We start from the raw sequence: 20,372 nt of genomic DNA on the forward strand, positions 1-20,372 counted from the left end.
TAAATACATGAGTAAATAAACAGATAAGGCAAAGGCAATGAGGCAAATGAATCAGCCAGGACTCTGAATTGGCACAGTGCCTCTAAAGCTAATCAATATTAAGGACTTGAAACTTGGAAGAACATGTGGGAAAGAAGCAGGTGAGGCTGCATTTGGAGGGGCCATGTTCTGTGTGACATCTGTGTCTTTCAAAGCGTACTTATGTGTTGTGTGTCTTGTGCTGCACTTGAGCATTAGGTGTGTTTCAGAGGACATGCAATGCTTTGTGAAAGGCTGTGTCTTTAGAGATCACGGTTCGTGTGTATTTTGTTTGTGGGTAATCCAGAGAGATTTGGGAGCTGGTGAGCCTGGAAATGAAGGCCCCTTTTCTTGGAGGACTAGGAGGGGGAAGTTGAATATAAAGCAAATCAAGACAAATGGGAAGTGATCTGCCACTTACTAGTTAATTACTGGGTGCCAGGCTGTGTGCCAGGCACTTTACAAATATTACGAATTTTAAAAGCTCGGCCACTCTGTATTAACCCCTTTTTACAGAGGAGGCAATTTGTGTTCAAAGGCTTAAAATAAACGGCTAAGTGTCACAGAGCAACTGACTGAAGCCAGAAACCTCCCAGGTCTCTCTGACTCCAAACCCCATGCTTGTTCTACCCTATCACACTGTCTGCAGCAGGACAAAGGGAATATGTGGTGATCTACATCCCTAGCATCCAAAAGCCAGCAGTGGCTTTCACTTTTCCTTAAGAAGATGGCAGTGTGCTTTGGAACGTATTTGAATTTCAGAAAAGGGGACTCTCTTATCACCTCTAAGAAGGAAAGAAAACTTTCATGTTTTTTTTTTTTAAGAAATGATGGTGAGAAAATATTATTGACAATAGACATGTGCTAACATTTGATTTGGGTGTTTTGTGGGTTAGATTATCACTTGGTGTGTGTACTTTATAGGCTTACATGTTGCTTACTTTAGAAAGTTGAGGTTCTAAATGAGTGTGTTCATATATGTGAAAAGTTCTTAAAGTGCCATATAGTTTTGTTATTGTATTGCATAAATATTGTTCTAATACCTAGAGTATGTTATCTTCTATATATGCTACACAGCAGGAAGCATTGCTGTGTACCCATTATATTAAAAAAAACTCAGTTTATGGTCTTGTTAATCAAATGTTTTGGTCAATGCATATTACTAACTTTCGTCTAATTAATGCACAATAAAAAATTCTTAGTGTGATAACTAGACTGAACAGTATGCAATCTTTCTTCAGTGATGCTGAAGACTGTGGGATGTTGCAGCAGCTCAAGCATGTTATTGCACCAACAATGAGTGGGAGTCTCAATTAACTGACGGTTCTGTTATCAGAAAGCCAGATATCAGAGGCTGCTACATCCTGAATGGTGTTTCTGTTCCTCTTGGTTCTCCAAATGTAGTCCATGCAGCTCAGCCAAGAGTGCTCTTTGGAGGTCACTGCCCTGTGCTTTGGGAAACCTGAAGGGTATGCTTTCTTGCTTATCCTCCAGGGTCAGTGCTGTGTGCTGGGAGAAGAGCCTCCTGTACTATTTTTACTCCTAGAAGTCTTCTGTGGTTGAAATGGGAAGAAGCTGGGATATTGATGCACTCAATCTACTAGGGCCTGTGCTTCCACTTCATGGCTGGTAAACAGGGCAATTGGGGACAAATATGGTGGCCCAATAAAACCAGCTGACGGTCAAATTCAAGAGAAGTATGGAATGCAGGATTGGGAGGTGTGTACACTGAAGGAAAGAAGTAACAGGAAGAAATTGAGGGAAATAATGTTTGAGAGAGAATTTTAGGAGATGGGGAAGATACAGGGGATATGGGAAAACAGGAACACAGAAGAGCTGTGTCAAGCAAAATGAAATGTTGCAGAGAGGAAAGTTGACACTGGCCAACTGTCAGTGAAGTTGCTTTCCTCCTGAAAGCAAATAAGGCCTTGTTATTCCTGTCAAACCTGTATCCTACAGAATTATCCACATAATCAGAAATGTCTGCTTTAGGACATTGCCTCATCTTTCCTTTTTATTTTCAAACATTTTCCATTGAAATTGTTGCACTTGTGAATTGGGTATAAACGAGAGTGGGACCTGGTGTGTGTTGCCTGGAAGGAGATGGGTAAGAGTCAACTTCCTCATATTTGCCCAAATGATCACTGTTGCTAAATATTTTTGAAGATACACTTAGGTGATGACTGTCTGCATGTGTGAGTGGGGGGCGCTAGAAGGGCACACATGGGACCATCATTCCCTTTCCCCATCATCCTCATGGAACACCCAAGCTATGAATTGGACTTGTAGCTGCTCTTGCAGAATCAGGTGCCACTTTGAGTGGCAATTTATGCTTGTTTCTGGATGGCATTGATTGTTTTCCATAGCCACCAAAGACCTAGTAGGAAGAAAATAATTTACTACTCCACCACAGGGACTGGTACTAGACATAAAGAATTCCCAATATGCTGATTGGATATTATGAATTACCAGGAGTGAAATTTCATGGGTCCTCTCTTGGGGCTCTCATGTCTTTAGGAAGTTCTACCTGAAGGTAGGAGAATGAATCACCATGGGCCTCCCCATCTATCTGCTTCTGGGATTTGCTAATATAATAAAGAAAATTTGAGCAGTGAATATTCAAAACAGCCCACTGTAATCCTCTTTATTGGTAGTTGTATTTCCAAGGACGTCACACATGGGATGGACGTGCTGGGTTTAAAAAGTAGAGATTACTTAGTTCTCTCACAAACACAGTCACCCCATTGCTAAGTATAGTGTTAATGAGGTAATATATTTGGGATGGCAGTTGTAGGGGTATTGGCAGTGTTCAAAGTGCATTTGCATCATTTACCTCCTTCAGACCTATGATCTAGGTAGGACAGGGATAATACCCACTTTACAGAGGAAGGCAGAAGTTTAGAGAAGGTAAATGATTTCCAAAGAGCTGGCACACAACTAATCACAAAGCAAGGCAGACATAGAATTTGGATCCTGTGATTCCTAGGCCAGTGACTGTTGAACCTGCTTAAGTATAAACTGAAACTGTTCAGTAATTTCCATCACCACGCAGTTACAATTTTTTTCCTTGTGATGAGAACTTTTAAGATAGACTTCTTATAGCAACTTGCAAATATACCATACAGTATTGTTAATGACCAGTGTGATTTGGGGGCCTTAACACTTAGCACCTTTAAAAATTTAAATATCAAAGCTATATTAAAATAGATCACAAAACTTACCTGTCATTATTCCCTTTAGATTCAGTCATAACCTAATAATCAAAGGAGATTTGATTTTCCTCATTTAATAAATTCCTATTTCCTTTTCTGCTTAGAATCAGTTATAGTTTTCCCAAAATTCTAAGTTAGGTCAGATATATCTATCTATACATCAAACCTCTTTTTTAGTCTTTTACCTACTTTGTACTATCACTTTCTTTAAATTCTTAGAGGCAAGAAAAGAATACATTTTTATGTTTAACTTTCCATTGTAGTTACTACATATTACTTTCAAGTATTTCCAAAGGGAAAATAAACATGAAGACACAATGACATTTTTCCTACCAGAAAACACTTAGATGAAAACTAGAGAATGAATCTCACCCCTGTGGAAGGGAAAATGGACTTATCATGAATCCAGGAGGTAAGAAATTCCCATGGGTAACCTCATAATATGCTCCCAAACAGAGTATTTGTTTGCAGACCAGGAGTGCTGGAGATTATAACTTTTTTTTGCAGAAATCAGCCCCTCCGGGACTGTGGCTCTCGTGATAAGCACCTGCCTCTTTGACACCACCTGCAGGGCTGCTGTTGCCATAGGATGAGTTTTGGGGATACTTCAGAAGAGGCTTCAGGAGGCTACCCTCTGGAGGGCTGTGGCACAGTCTGCTCTGTCACCGGCAAATCAGGATGGACAGGGTGACATTTTTTTTAAATGTAAAAGCAACAGCTCCAGTACTTAAATCCATTTACCTGGTAGTTTAGACACTAAGACATTTGAATTATTAAAGGCTACAAGGGTAACATTTGGAAATAGTCTTTGTGAGACATTGACTAGTGGCTAGAGAAATTAATAAGCCACTGAAAGCACCTGTCACCCAGTTCACTAAGGATGACCAAGTCACTAAGGATTGTGTTAGGTAAAGTGAAGGTTGTCTCTCATAGCAGGTTAATGGCCCTTTAAAAATATTTCCATAACCTTCCAAAGTGCTTTCCTAGAGGAATATTGAGAGAAAAAACAGACATTTTCATATAATGGCACTCCAACGGCCTCTGCCAGAAATGGCCCCTGGTCTGCTCCAGTTGTTTGACTGAGGGAACACGTGATGCTGAGTATAGCTGCTATAGACAGGGAGCATGGGACAAAGGGAATGGGGAGTGAGAAGGCCTTCTAGGGTCAAGCTAGATATTATGGGATATGGTACCTCCCCGCAGAGCTCCACACCCAGCAGATCCAGTGTAAGCTTTCTAAAAAGTATTTTATTAGATCCCTTTGCTCTCATAGGACTTCGAGGAAGATCACGGTAGAGACTTACGTGCAGCCAGGCCATGCATAACTGAGCTGCATGCTGACTCTGAGCACTGATCTAGTTTATTAGCAACCTCAGCTTAAAAATCAGACATAATAAAATTCGATGTTAATAATAAGCTTACCTGGAGCATACTTGTAACCACTTACATACCTCACTCAAAAGATTTGTGCCTGCTTTTTATGTACCTAGGTCTGCACTGAATCAGTTGTGATGGTTACCGCCCCCCAGTCTTGCTCTCTCTCTCTCTCTCTCTCTCTCTCTCTCTCTCTCTCTCTCTCTCTCTCTCTCTTTACAGGAAATGCCCAATAGGTGATCTTAGAGTAACAGAGGAGGAGGCAAGGGCAGCTAGGGCTTCTCTCTGTGTGAAACAGCAACCATTTTAAAACCTGTCCCCACCAGGCCAGGTGAATCTAGCAGCACAGCACTACCTGACTTGACGTCTACACATATCTATTATAGCCATGTGTTCAAAAAACTTTCCTAGCACATCCTTTACTATGATTTCCAATTTGGACTGCCCACCGTCCTGGTTTCCATGGCTATATTTACCCTATGCACTTTTCTGTTTCTTACCTCCTCATCAATGTCAGTATGCAATACACATTCCTCCTTCCAAACCTTGCCACTGCCGCCTCCCCCTTTCCTACCTGTCCATTCTCTAAGACCCATTTCTCAAATCCTGCCTCCTTCAGTAAGCTTAGCCCTCACTGTCCACCATAGATTTCTATGATCTTTTCTTTTGACATGTTACAGCCTTCATTTTCTGTTCTTCCCAACTCAGCATCTAATTTTATTTGGTAATATCAGTGGCAGTTTCTTGTTTACTAAGATTATTTCCCCCGCTAGACCACGTGTTTTGATTATTAAATTCCTAATGAGTTTGCAAGCATCTGTCACTACACTGATCCACATTTCCACTTCTACTTGTTAACTGCCCCACTGATTGATTCAAAGGAAAGGAAACTGGGACAGTAACAGAAGGGAGTTGTTCTTAGAACCCGGCTTGTGAAATGCTTGCTACTTAAAACTTTTTTTGTTCCCCCTTTGGAAAAATTATCTCTGCAGCTGAAAAATAATGATTTATATAATATTTTGCTTTTAACTTTCTGTATTAATGTAGATTTAATTGTCACTTTTTATGCCATATGAACCTAAATTTGCCCGCTTTCCGTTGCTTTTTAGAAAATGATTGTAGTTCTGTGCTGTAGGCCAATTTATATAGGAAAGCATCTCTCTACATCTATCCTCTGTCATTCCTTTTCTTTTCCTTCGTGCTCCATTTGCAAGGAGCTAGAAAGGGTTATAAAAACTAATTCTGGACGTGACATATGACATCCCATGAGAAGGCCCAACAAAACTTCCAGGAATTTTAGGGGAAGATGACAAGTGGACCTCCTACAACAAAGAAGATTCAGGTGACAGTTTTCTAAAATGTTCTCAGGAGGCAAGCATAGCACCATTTAGGGATTTCATCTGGAAATATTTGATTACTTTGATGTATTTTGAACTGTACCCAACTGTCGCCAATATATGCTTTTGGCCCCAAAGTGGTACATGGCAAGAGGTATGCTGAATGAATACAGAGTCTTCCCCACACCACCATCACCACCGCCAACTTCAACACCTACTCTTAAGACACACCTTTATCACTCCTGGCCTTTTTGGGGGACCTAGATCATCGTCTTCCCATCCATGAACACCTAATAGCAGATAGGCATGACCTGTCTCTACCAATTGGGTCTCATTTCATAGAAGGAAGGTCATTTATTCATCCATTCATTTGCTCATTTGCATACTCATTCAATATTTATTGAGTCAGGTACTGTGGTAGATAAATGGGGGACAGGTGAATAACCTCCAGTACCTACCTTTAAGGAACTTATGCCCTAGTGAGAGATCCAAGTGAGTTAGTCAGTGATTAGAGTTTACCATGATAAGTAGAATATAGATGTGAGGACTGAGGAGGGACATCTATTCATGACTGAGGGGAAAGATGGTTAGAAAAGGCTTCCTGGAGAAGGTGACCACATAACGGAGGTGAGTGTTACAGGAGGAGCACAGCTAGTCCTGTAAGAGATGGGTGGCATTTCAGATAGAAGGAGCAGCATTATGATGGCAGTAGACATGACACACTATTAGTTCTGTGAATAAAGCTCCAGGTGGCTTGGAATAGCTAGTGCACAGAATGCAAGTGGGAAAGGGTGGAGATGAAGCTGTGGAAGTAATTGGAGATCTGATCCTGGAGGAATTATGAGTACCATGCTAAGGACTTTGAATTTGATTTTGAAGATAATTGGGAAACATTGAAATGAGGATGACATCAGATTTGTCTTTGAAAATATCCCTCAGAGAAGAATGGATTTGGAAAGATGGGATGGAAGGCTGTTGGAGTTGAGCAAGTGAAAAATGACAATGGCCTGAGTATAAGAACATCAGGAGAGGACAATGCAGATGGAATATATAGAAGAAATAATTAATAGAATTGAGCAATCAGATGGTGGAAGAAACTAGAGGGTAATGTAGGGCATGCAAGAAGAGTTATAGGTTCTTGTTTTAGGTGGGGAAGATCAGTGGAGATTTAGTTTATCTTTGAAAATACTTAGCAGGGCCTGTAAGGCATCCAAATGCAGGTATTCAATAGGTAGTTAACTCCATGAAGCTGGGGTACAGCAGGAAGATCAGGGCCAGAGCTACATATGTGGTGTCATTAGTATAGATGATAACTGAATCCATGAATGTAAAGAAGGCGGCCCAAGGGATAGGTGGGTCGGTGTAGAGGTGAGGACTAGGATCACTCTGAGGAATACTATTTAATCAGGAGAAGACCCAGAAGTGCAGGAATATACTTGAGGAAAGTATTGTGTCAAAGAAATTATTGTGTGAAAAGAAGTCTAGATTGTCTTTTCAAGAAGTTTAAGCTAAATAAGAAAAGCCTGAGAGACCATGGCAGGTAGACAAGTGTGTCAGGTGGCAAAGAGTGATAAGTGTATCAGGTGGCAAAGAGTTATCTCAGCATGACTTAAGCCAAATAGGAATACCAGTAGAGAGAGATCTAAGAAATAGCAGATATTTGATGGTGTGGGGTCCTGGAAAAGTGAAAGGAACTAATATATGGAGTACCAGTGGAGGGATAAACCTTGGGTGGAATGAGGGGGCTTAGCTTCCATTGAGATATGAAGAGACCCAGTTGCTGTTAATGAAGAAAAATGTGTAGGAGTGAACAAAGATGTTAAGTCAAAGGAGTTCCAAACTGATGACCTCCATTTTTCTCTGAAATAGAGGGCTGTTCATATGCTAAAAGTAAGGAGGAGAAGTTGTAGTGAAGTGGTGTAATTCTGGAATATTCAATGGAAATGAGAAAAGAAGTTGGCAAGGGGCAAGAAGAATATCACAAGCACCATCAATGGCCCAATTTTGATCTGTGACCTTTCTAGAAAGCACCAATCAGCATGGCTGTATGATTCCCCCCACCCACAATTCTCAGCAGTCTAAGTAGAGAAGTGGAGGAGTTTTGTGGTCAGATAATGTCCAAGTAGGATTTTTCAGGTCAAAGGGCAAGAGTTTTCAGGGCAGGGGCCTAAGAACAATTCAGATAAAGGACCATAGAATTTAGGCTAGAAGGAAACTAAAAACTTGGCAAAAAAATGGAGGCATCTGGGGACTGGAGGTTGTTGGGATCAAAGAACAAGTAAAATAGGAATAAGGGCTTGAAAGAGGGAGAAAGCTAGCAGGATGGGAGGCTAGACCCAGAGAATGAGCTGGCAGGGTTGCATATTTCAGAGAAAGCAGCGTTCTGGATAATGAAAAGGTCTGGGCTGGGTCTCTCTCTCCACTCTGCCTGCACATCATTGAACGAGTTATAAAAAAAAAAAATTATTGACCCAAGTCCCACCCCCCAAAATCTTGACATAGTAGGTTCTGAGTGGACCCTCGACATTGGCCTTTAATGGAATTCTATAGATAATTCTGGTGCATCCCTGGTTGAGAACTACTGGTTTAAAAAGTGACCAAGACAGTAGATTACACAAGAGAAAAGGAGATGAAGTTGAAAGAGGTCAAGGATTTAAAAGGAAAGGCTATGAAAGAGGTGTCCATTTATATATTACATTTCACTGAGGATAGTAAGGAAAACAGGGCACCAATGCCCTTTGGTGGATAAGGGGACTTGGACAGGAGAACTCAATGTCACCCCAAACCCTCAAAGGGGTTTTGGAGGCAAGTGCAGAATTACTGATCTCAAGCTATTTGGAATAAAAGGGCAAAACTCTGCCCTCATTTCCCTCAGGCTTTTGGAGTTGGGATAGGGAAGAATGAGCAGCTTCCAGCAGGATTATCAGGTGAAGTGCTATTCTTTTTAGATGACAGTAGAGTTTAAAGTTGTTTTTCTCAAACTCAGGAACCCTAGCCCGAGTCTACCTCAGAGTAACTTGATTTGAGTCTCTGGGGGTGGAGCTCTGATAGAGCCCTCTAAATTTTCCAGATGGGAGGGAAGCACAGTGAAGTTCAAGAACCAAAGGCAAGAAGTGAACATATCATGTAATGAAGAGGCTGAAGGTGTAGACAGGTTTGAGGTGCAGGGACTCTAGCCACTAGAGGAAATGGAGAACACTTGGATGTGGAAACTAAGAGGAGACAGATGACTATAGGAATTTTTCTTTCTTAGAAATACAGTGAGATGGGGAAAGATGTAAGAATGAGAGACTCTGAAGAGACTAGCTGGCTCCTGGACTTAGCACTTGAACACATACACAGGGTTTCAAGGCCAAGCCCTGTTTACAGTTTGTTGCCTAGTGACCAGTTGTGACCTCTGCTCCTGGTTCCCATAGAACCTGGGCAGTGGGCTTCGAAGTGGCAGTTGTCTGGTTTTCTGCTGTGTGCCAGTATCAGCTCTGAGTTGGTCAGACTGAGTCTTAACACCTCAACATTCACAGTAGGTGGGATCTGAATATAAATGACCAATGCTGACAGAATTTTTTGGGGGAGAAGCAGACATTTTAGTGTTTGTAAGAAAAAAATTCTCATGTAGGTTCCATCTAATCAATAAATATTTACTGAGTGCTAGGGCTCAAATCTGTTGTTAATGCTACTGAATGGTAAATAGTGTAGCTAGTATGTAGACAGTTGGACCTAGGCTCATGCTGACTGACATGTGCCAGCTCTATAGCCATGGGTGTGAGGTTTACCTCACTGAGTCACACTTTTATCCTCAAACAAGAATACAGTAACAATAATGCCTGCCTTAGACAGTTGTGCTGGAGAGTAAATGAGACAAAGCTAGAAGCTGATGGCAGATGCTCCATCAATGATATTCACTGAGCATGTAGACCTGAGCCAGGTACTAGGGAAAGGCAGAATGAACAAGATAACAGTGCTGTCAGTCATCTCACATTTCAGTTAGGGAGATAGGTGTGTAAAGAAGAAATCATAATCCAGTGTTGGTAAGTACCAAGCTCAGAGTATACAGTGGTGAGCTCTGTGGGAGCCTGAAGAGGGCAGTTAACTTTGTCTGCAGAAGGAAGACAGGGACAGACGTGTCAGAGTTGAAGAAGTCCAAGAGGAGTGACTCTTCAAGAATAAGGATATATACACATACTGCCAGGGAGTGTGGGGGCTGGCAAGACTTTTGAGGTCGAGATCGAGTGTGTAAACACTTGGCAGTAAGAGAAAACTTGGCAATTTAGGGAACATGAAATGTGTGTGGGACTGTGGGGGCCATGGCAACAATAGACAATGGAGAGGTGAGCTGGAGGCAGATGATGCAGGCCTTGGACAACATGGTAAGGAGTATGAACTTCTAACATACGGGTAATACAGCCATTTTTCTCCCAAGGGTACAGAAATTTTTATTACAAGTTGAGGGGGTTTCAGTAAAGAAGGCAAAGAAATTTATGAGAATATACATTCATTGAATCAAAAAGGGAAAAGAACCCATTAATTTCTTTTGTGACATAATGCTAAGAAGCTTTCTCTTTGAAGGCTCAGAAATATGAAAGGCAAATGAAAGCAGGAGAGGCATATTAAAGTGTTCCCCTGGCACTCAAAGCTTTGTTTTCCCGAGATTAAGGATATTAAACAAAGGCAGGAATGTGGCCAATTTTGTATAGTTCAAAAGAGTGCTCAGAGTAGAGAAATGAATGGCAAGGCACAAATTGGATTCAGTGAAGATAGCTGAGAAATGCTGGTGCCTTGGACGAAGATTATAGTGGATAGAGACTTCAAGGTAAGTTTGGGAGATAGAAGAACAAGAACTTAGAGACCAATTAATGTAGAATTAAAGTGGGAGTCAAAAGTGAGTTCTAAATCTATGGATTGAGTAGTTGAGCAGGTGTTGGATTACCCAATAACCAGGGAAAGCATGTGCTTAAATTAAACTCCAGCAAATCAGGGCCACCCAAAATGTGGAGCCATTTTTATTGTGAATATAGCTTTTCAAAAGACATATTAATCATCAGACCTGTTTGATTATCCTTGCCTTTGCTTTAGTATTGTTTATATTTGAATTACATATTGGACGTGGTTATAACCTTTTCATTGCTTAGAGTCTGCTCAAGTTGAAGTCTAAGGCCTCAACCCTCAATCTGATCTGGACAGATAGTGTTATTGCACTGAGAATGTGGACACTGGAGAAAGAGCAAGTTGGGACTTCCTGGCTTAGCTATGCTTAGCCCTGAGTGAAGGGAATGACATGAGTAGACTGGTAATGGCAGTAGCAATCAAATGGCCTTCAAATGGCCTTCTTAGCCCCAGTGAAGTGTTTATGTTTAAGTTGATCTGCTTCAAATGAACAGTCAATACTAATGGAGAAGTAGGGGAAGTCCATTTTCTGGCAAGAGAGATCATGAATGCAAGCTGATACAGTGATTGAAGAGAGAAATTAAAATAGGGGTTCTTTTAACCTGGAGTCTCGGGGAATTTTGGAACCTCTGAAATTATATGCAAAATTATATATGTGTACCATATGTTTTATGAGCACAGTTCTGCAGCTTTTTTCAGATTTTTCTGAGGAATAGTCTTTAACCCTAAGAAGGTCACCAACCACCAGGACTTAATTTACTATGAGGGGTAAATAAAGCTGCTCTTCAGAGTTCCTCACTTGCCTAGATTCTTCTAAGACCCTGTGAGGGGTCCTGACAATTTCTTATTGATATTTAGAGCCTTTTTTTCAAACTCCATAATGTATTCAGTGCCACAAATCTGGAGCCACCTCTGCCAACCACAGATTAGAGAATTACCCAACGTGAGTTAGCAACTAAGTGGATGCCCTCCACTAGGAATGAGAAAGGATTGTAGGAGGTCAAGAAAGGATTGCAGGGGGTCAAAGGCTGCAGTATCAAGTGCAGAAAAGGAAGCAGCGATGGTAATCACAGAAGAAAAGGCCACTGAGGTAGGAGGAGAATCACATTGTCAGGGAAGTAAAAAGAGGTGACACAGCCATGTTCTACATGGATAGGAGATCAAGAAAAAGGGAAAGTGAGAAAAAGTTTACAGGGGTAGGTAGGATACCTTCAGTGAAGGCAAGAACAGAAAGCTGATTGTTCAGGCTTTCTGAACAAGGAAAATGGTACTTGAATAAGTGTCCAGAAATACACTTAGAAGTATGAGAAACAACCGAAAACCTTAAACTTCACCATTCAGTTAGGATTAATATCAGTAAAGCAGGCTCGCTGTGAAAATGGAATTATGTTGAAGTTACGTTAGATGGCATATGTGTACTTTTTTAAATGAATTTGCATGTGTTCCATGGCTAGGCAAAGAGTTTAAGTGACCCCTGTCCCTGCCACTTGCAAACTTTCTCAATCCTTTGCCCTCATCCTCTTACTACTTGAATTTCTGTATGTCTGCAACATATCTCTGTCTTCTGGCTGGAAATACGGAGCACTGAGAGAAAAGAAACCATAAGGATGATATTTTAACCTGAAAGTTTTAGGATTTAAAATGTATCATGGGTAACCCACAAAACCAGTAAGCTACATAAGGTTGATTGAATATCGTCTACCTGAGCCACAATGTGCTTACTAACATTGGCCACCTTGGCAATTCTGAAGTTGATTGGTTTCAACTGGGTAAACCTGGTTCATGCTGACTTGCCCAGTACCAGGAGGGTTTTTATCTTTTGATTGTGAAGTGCAGCCTTATCAAAGATACATTCTCAGTCTGCTAGATCTGCTGACATGTCTACTATAGAAGCTACTAAATGTCATTTTACAATATTTCCGCAGTATCTTCCTCCTGAGTCTATTTCAGAATATACCGGTTTCATTACAGTTCCCGATTTATTTTTTTCAGTGGTTATATCTTTAAAGGATTTTTACTCAATTAGAGATGTTTATTCATACTTGTATTACTATGAAAAATCTGCTTGAGGACAATGATTTTGAAAAGCTAATATGACAGGATAGGGACATGGAAAAATAGCTATAAACTAGAATTACAATTCGGTAAAAGCAGAAATTTATTTTTTTTATTCACAAAATTCTGGGTAGGAAATGATTTGAAACATTTTTAATGATAAAAATTTGTAACACTGATTTATAAATCTCATTGAAAGAAGACGGAATGTATTAAGATATGCTACATAATGTAAACTTAAGGAAGTTCTAGCTATTGGCTAACATGGAAGCAGTTCATAGCACTGTTATACATAACTTAAATCCCTTTCTATTCTTTCTAATAATAAGTCTTAGCTTGACTTGAGTATAATGAATTTCTTCTTTAGTAAGTAGACTTGATCCAACACAGCCAATTAAGCACAATATACTTAGATACATGTTGGTTATATCATTACACTGGTAAAGGACATAAATCAGTTTGACTGCAAATTTTGTTTGAATTGGATTTTAGAAATTTGTAAATTCTTTGGACATCACTTTTTTTTTTTTTTTATCAAACTCTCAGCCACTTCTGCAAACAAAATGATTGCTTCTGGTGTTAAATATTGTTAAGAGTGTGCTGGAACCGGTTGTCTTTCAGTTTTGTAATTGTTTTTTGATAAATCTAATTGTACAACATATGGGTACTATGATTATATCCCAAATAAATACATGTTAACATTTTGCCTTTAGCCAATAAGAAGAAAGAGAAAGAACGCCCAGAGATCTCTCTTCCTTCAGACTTTGAGCATACCATTCATGTGGGGTTTGATGCAGTCACCGGGGAATTCACTGTAAGTAAGCCCCTGATTTTGTTTTGCAAGCCATGAAAAGTCCTTTGTGAAAATAGGTTTCAGTCAAGAATTGCCATGTCCCAAAATGTCAGACTTGATGTTTTTGATAATTTCAAGTAAGATGGACTTTGCCTAAACAATCACAGATCGAACTAGAGCGTGGCAAGAGTATTTTGTCTATTCTAATAAAAATGTTGATCACATTTAGTCTTTAATTAGGTTGAAAATGCTAATTTACCAAGGCACAGGAGATGTACTTCTAGTAGATATTCTTACTTGAGCCTGTTAGTTATCATCTAAAGTGAATCCGAGAATCATCTACTCAACTTGGCCAGTGAAGAAAATCTATCTGAATAATTCAGCATTTATATCAGAACCTGGATTACCCAGATCAGCTAACAATGATAATCCAAAATCTCTGTAAAAATATGTATTCTTCCCTTTGATTTCAAGAACATAGTTTATTTTAAAGCTCATTAACAGGTTTATTTTGTAGACTTTCAGAAATAAATGTCATGTCTCAGGAGGAAATATTAATGGATATATCATGTATGCTTTAGTGGCTGTGTGCTTACTTTACATATAAACTTGACATATGTGCCATGCACATACACACACAATCCAATATGCATTCTCTGGAAAGACCACAGATACAGACCCAGCCTTTGTTTGGATATTTGTAGTGCTCAGTAGTAAAAGATCTCTCATCTATGACATTTTATACTTTAAAAAAAAATCTGGTATTTTTTTTAGATGGATGAAGGAAAATTGTGTGTAGAAACATGTCTGCAAGAAGATCAACAGCCTTTTTCCATACTAGTAAGGAACTTAGTCAAAATTTGTAGTCCAAGATAATGAGTAATTCTGAATATATACAGGAAAAAAAAACTTGGATAAAACTACCATCATCAAATCTTGGGTTCTTAAGCCAGAGAGGTATTTAGATATTAAATAATTGAACATCAGCAGCTCTTTCTGCCCACTTGTGTATGTGCAAGCGTCCTTTCCTTACCCTTTTTGTAATAAACCTGCCCTTTTGGATATTAAATAAATAATTGAATATCTTGTTTCATAATAAGATGGTTAGTGAGTAAACCATGTGATATGATTAAATGAAAAAAAAAGGAACAGATAAATTTGATTTGGAAAAACAAACCATATGTCTGAATTGACAGCCAAATTATCTTATTTTTTTTCAATTCCAGAAGTAAGCAATATGAGAATGAAATAGAAATTGAATAAACATCTTGTCCTTGTAAAGTGAAGTGAGCTGGTTTTCTATGGTTGCAGTAGCAAGCAGAAGAGAAACACAAAGTAGTACTGACATTGATAAAATTGAGATACTGTTAGGATTTGACTGATTTCATCATTGGCGTCAGAGACATTACACGCATAGCCTTATGTTTGAGCCCAGACTGGTTTTTACTATATTTGAGACTATTCACTTAGCTACACTTAGAAAATACGAAACTACCACCACCATCACTACCATCACCAAAATAATTTTATAATCTGAACAATTTTAGATTAAAAAAATAGATGGTGGCTATCAGACATGTGAAACAGTAAAAGGGCTAACTCTTTAAAAATTATGTCTAATAATCTTTCCCTTTCAAGAACTTTAACTTTTCAGCTTTGATCTTTTTATCTCTGTGTTTTATTTCTGTTTAAATTTCTTTTATGTTTTGTTATTCCATATTTTTCTTGTCTTTCTTTCTTCCTTTTTATTTTCTGATGTGAAAGTTTTCTCTTCCACTATTTTCATGTGACACACTGGTTCCTTTCCAATTTTTTATTTTTCTACTCTCTCCAACTTGCTAGACATTTTATGATACAATCTCTCTGCTTTAGCTCTTTCTTTGTTCTTTATGGGTTTTGGATGGAAATGAAGGAAAGTGAATCACCATCATCTTGCTGACTGTAGACCAACTATTTCACATTGCTGTCAATTAGAACACAAATACTAACAGAGGACTGGGGTAGGATTTGCAACTGGCAGTCTTACCAATCAGGAAAAACAGTTTGATGTAACTGAACCAAACAAATCAAAAAACTTGCCCCCACCTCCCAAAAACTCAATTTGAAATAAAGCAGCTGTTTGGATGCACACAGTTGTTATAAATCCACTGAACACATAGATAAAACATAGGCTAAATTTGGAAATCTCATGTACTTTAGTATCATCTTGATGGTTTTTTAAAATATTACCTGAACATTTTTAAAGATGCCAAGTTCAGCTTTTGAAAAATAACCTGATTTATATTTACTAAATTTAGAAATACCAAATAATACTCTTTTAAAAGTCATTTTATTGGTAGGAATTAGAATTTGTGTCCTAATGGCCAGAGTGCCACTAATCATTATGCATATGTGGAGGGGGAGGGACATATTGCTAAATTTGATGATTGCGGTTGTTGAGGTTGCATTTTGAGCAATTTGCTGAACTGTCTCGTCCAGTCGTGTTACAGGAACCCGTTATTTTGCATATTTTGACACTGATCTGGTGTGGCTTGATGATTGCCCTGTGGTTAATTGACCCCAGATAACTTTATACACCTGTTCATACACTGGGACCCTGAGATTAAAATTAGGTTGGGAGGTGATATTTTTGGTTACAAACTATTACAAGTCCTTACCCTTTATATTACCATTTTTGTCCCAAATACTTCAGAACTCCCCCTTCCAGACCTCTAGACCTGTGACGGTCGCTTCAAGTCAATCAGAGGGAAAAATGGTATGAGTGATATAAATTATCATTTCTTATGACAAATGCTTGGCCTGTTGTTTCATGCTGCCATTTTCCTGGGCAACACTGGACAATCCCCTGTTGATGTACTTATAGTTGTAACTGTATACCTGGTCAGGCATTGATATGTGCTCCTGCTTCTGATGCTCATTTCTAGGTCTCCATTAGCTGTCTAGCTTTGGGGATTTGTATCTCAATTTGGAGTAATGGATGGCTTTCTGATTATGTGCCTTTGTGGCATACATTCAAATTTAAGTGTCAGGTTTTATTAACTGGTTTTATTAACTGGCTTATCTCAACTTAAAAGAGAAATTATGTTAGCAGTGTAGTTATATGGTAAGTATAGTTGTCTGGAAGACCTTCTGCAAATGACAGCATTTATGCCCTGCTGTCTAGAGATTGCAAGACTATCACAAAAGTTTAGAAGTGCCATGAGAATGTATAACTGCGAAAATTGTAATGACTATGGTAGTGATCATGCCAGTGATGTCTGCTCCAGTGGTTATGTGCAATGCATACCTGGTTTTGTAACACTTAATAACTCCTTTGGCCATTACAGTATTAACCAAATGCTATTAATTGCACTTAGAATCAGAACTGGGATCATGCATGGGCTCCTGAGTTCAAATTTTTGGCTTAAGGCTTTAGCATCAAATTGCGTGATGAATGCATGTAAAAGTGTTGTTTCACTGTGCTTCGAGTAACCCCAAATGCCAGGAATCAAATACATATCCCAGATCAAACCAGTTGGGTGAAAGCATGTTTGTGAAGCATTGGAGATAATATCTTTATTTAAACAAAGCTGTTACCTTATATCTGATCTTATTTTGCGGGACGTGGGACTTCAGATTTGCAGCATTAAAGTAGAAATTACTCATATATGGTTTGAAATGAAATGGTTTCCCTTTCCCTACTCGAAACACCTAAGAAACTCAGAGTCTGGCTGTGTGAGAAATCCTTAATTTAGTGTTCTCTAAGCCAGCCATGATTTTAATTACCAAGTATTGAACTCAGCATCACCATATAGATATCCTTTGAATTTTAGCCATACGACACTTACAATGTGCAACTGAAAATGGTTAACCAGAATTGGGAACTGAAATTTGTAAGTTCATCACATGGCCATTGGCCACTTGTGATCAGTGAATTACAAAAACGACTTACAAATTATTGTTGAAGCTTTTCATGATGCCATCCTTCTTCCCTCCAAATTCATGTTTCTGCCTTTTGGTAATTTCTCCAGTCATACAATGGCAATTCTTACTATTGCATATTTATGGAGGAAGCATCAGGCCAAAAGTGGAATTATGCATCCAAACTTTGGAACATTGTCGTTTTCTCTGTTTTCTTAAATCTGTTGTCCTGTAGCCTGTCCTGCCCCCAATTTAGTTAATACCTCCCTATTTTCACAAATGCCCCACTTTAAAAGGGATTCCCCACCCCATCCAGACCCATTGGTTTCATCTCCTCCCACCTTCTAAGTTGTCCCACATTCTGTTTTAACTTTCTTTTCTTTCTTTATTTACGTCCATTACAGCCAGATCTCTATGGCTCACAGATGTGCCCAGGGAAGCTCCCAGAGGTGCGTCACAGGCCCAAAAGAAGCTTGCATCAAAGTGCTTCTTTGAGATGTCATAGCACTGCAGCAGCAGGTTCATGTGTGTGCAGTAGAGTTGTTGCTTGGCTTATCTCACTTTTTTGTTGTCATTCCCAAACTCTGGAGGCCCACGTCACACATTGTTTTGCCGAGACTTCATAGGATAAAACCGCATAAATTGTGTCTAGATGCACATATGGAATCGTGTGCCTGTTTCTTGCTCCAAGTTGCTCTTGGAGGTTGGATAATTCCGAAATGGGGACACCTGTAGGCTGAAGATCTAGGAAAGAAGGCTGAATGCTCAATACAAAACCAACCTCTCTGTTGCAATTCTCCTTGGTTACATCTCGAAATACTCCGTGCTCTCTGCTCTAAAAGCTTCAGATTATTGTAAATTCTCCCAAGGCTTTGACATGGTTGTCACAGTCCCCAGGTACTATGTGGCCAATGAACAACGTGGGGAGGAGGAGAGGAAGGGAGGAGAGGAGAAAGCTGCAGGGAAAATGCCCAAAGCAGCATTAATGTTACTATTCAACATCTCAGTGGTTATTGCTCCTCCAAATTTCTATTTTTCTTTCCTCTCAATCCCCGCTTTATATTGAAACTCTAGACCCCCAAAAAGTGCATTTTGCGATCACAAAGCATAAACTGACCAAGGGTTTGAGGCTTTCCTTTTATTCTAAAAGAGATTCTGATTATAACATGCGCAGAAACCACTTATGTAATTCCAGCCATACAAGATCCATTGATCTGCACTATACTACGTTGTGCACAAATTTAGAGAAGTCTTGCTATGTCTGCCCTGAGTCGCCAGAAAAAATAAGCTAAGCCGTAAACATCATTTCATGGATGAGCAGAGTTAATATGGAGGTGATTTTCATGCGCTTTTTTTTTCTATCACAGTCATACTCCCACCTACCCTTTTTAAGTTGGATCCTAGTTTTACCTATGTGTTTTAATTAGAGAAGAGAATGATTGCATTATTAAGTTACTAACTTTAAATCTAGAGTGTAACTTCAGTTTCCCAAGTGTAATCCTACAGGTAGCATGGGCTTCTTGGTGAAGAACTTTACTGGAACATGAAACTGCAGCCGCTGAATGTACTGAGCAGCCACTCTTTCCCTTTGGTTGTCCACAGGGAATTCCTGAGCAGTGGGCACGATTACTTCAAACCTCCAATATAACAAAACTGGAACAGAAGAAGAACCCGCAGGCTGTACTAGATGTTCTCAAATTCTATGATTCCAAAGAAACTGTCAACAACCAGAAATACATGAGCTTTACATCAGGAGGTAAGAGTACACTTAGGGTATCAAAAGGAGAAGATGTAATTCTGATCTCAGAGCCTCAGGATTGGTACCCAATACCTGCAGGGCATTTGAAGGCACTTCTATTTCCTTTGAAATTGATGTTAGGAGATTTACACAACTTGGGTATTTTTAGAACTCAAATGAAGAAATTGTTCCATGAAGCAGTATTTGTCAGTTTGAATCAGCAATCAGTTGTTGTCTTGTGTCCTCACAGGCACAAAGACACCTGGTCACTTGGCATCATACCTTGTGATATATTCATGAAACAAGAGGGGTATGGATCAAACCATGGTCTCTTAGAATTTATTTCACCCCTTAGATTCAATGATTCATAGCACAGTGACACCGAGCGTATTTTGTGGTTGCAAGGTTATTTTGATCAGAACAGATAATCAGAGTTAAAAAAAGAGAACCCCTGTCTTGGTATTTACAGAGATTGAAATGGCCTTGTTCCTACCATGTCCTGACTGCATTGCGTGTAGGCCTGGCCATTGTTTGAAGCTTTGATACTCAAATTTGCATGATAAGCATCTGAAAAACATATACCAAACAATACTTTTACCTTTTGAGAAATATTATCTGTGTTGACTCTTAGAACAACTTATTTAACTTCAAAAGAAAGAAGAAAATATCATCATTAATGGCCCAGCTATAAAAAGCCCCTACCTCTTGACATTGGATTCAGTACAGGGAAGGCTTGAAATCTCTTTAAGAATGGTGCAAGGATATACTTGTAAGGGGAGGGCTATCTGATTTGGCCATAGCAAACATCAAAACCCAAAATTTTAGGCACATGACGATACACATGCTACATGGGACTTACTAAAATGAGAACATTTCTTAAATGCTGTTATCCAATGGTGAAAACCTAAGAGAAAGTAAAAGCCATTGAGGAGAGCTTTATTATAATATTTAGTCTTCCGTGTGGAATAAAATGTCTATGAGATCTTGGTGACACAGCTTACTGTGACGAAAACTCAAGCTATCCTCCAGGTTCACTATAGAATCATAGACCTCTAGAATTG

At 39.3% G+C, this 20,372-nt stretch overlaps 1 protein-coding gene across 4 annotated transcripts in view; it reads left to right on the top strand.

Moving 5' to 3' along the window:
* Positions 1 to 20,372, top strand: part of PAK3 (p21 (RAC1) activated kinase 3) — a gene marked incomplete at both ends in the record, with an annotated part of 75,934 nt that overhangs the window by 4,826 nt on the left and 50,736 nt on the right. Inside the window, 4 exons of one of the 4 annotated variants that reach the window (XM_084258317.1) lie at positions 13,594 to 13,694; positions 16,366 to 16,428; positions 17,978 to 18,022; positions 19,176 to 19,329. In XM_084258317.1, coding sequence (XP_084114443.1) covers positions 13,594 to 13,694; positions 16,366 to 16,428; positions 17,978 to 18,022; positions 19,176 to 19,329 — 363 coding nt within the window. The remainder of the gene's footprint in view (positions 1 to 13,593; positions 13,695 to 16,365; positions 16,429 to 17,977; positions 18,023 to 19,175; positions 19,330 to 20,372) is intronic. The other 3 variants (XM_084258318.1, XM_084258319.1, XM_084258320.1) reach the window with 3 other exon arrangements.

Source organism: Talpa europaea (assembly GCF_964194135.1).
Source record: "Talpa europaea genome assembly, chromosome: X".
NCBI lineage: Eukaryota > Metazoa > Chordata > Mammalia > Eulipotyphla > Talpidae > Talpa > Talpa europaea.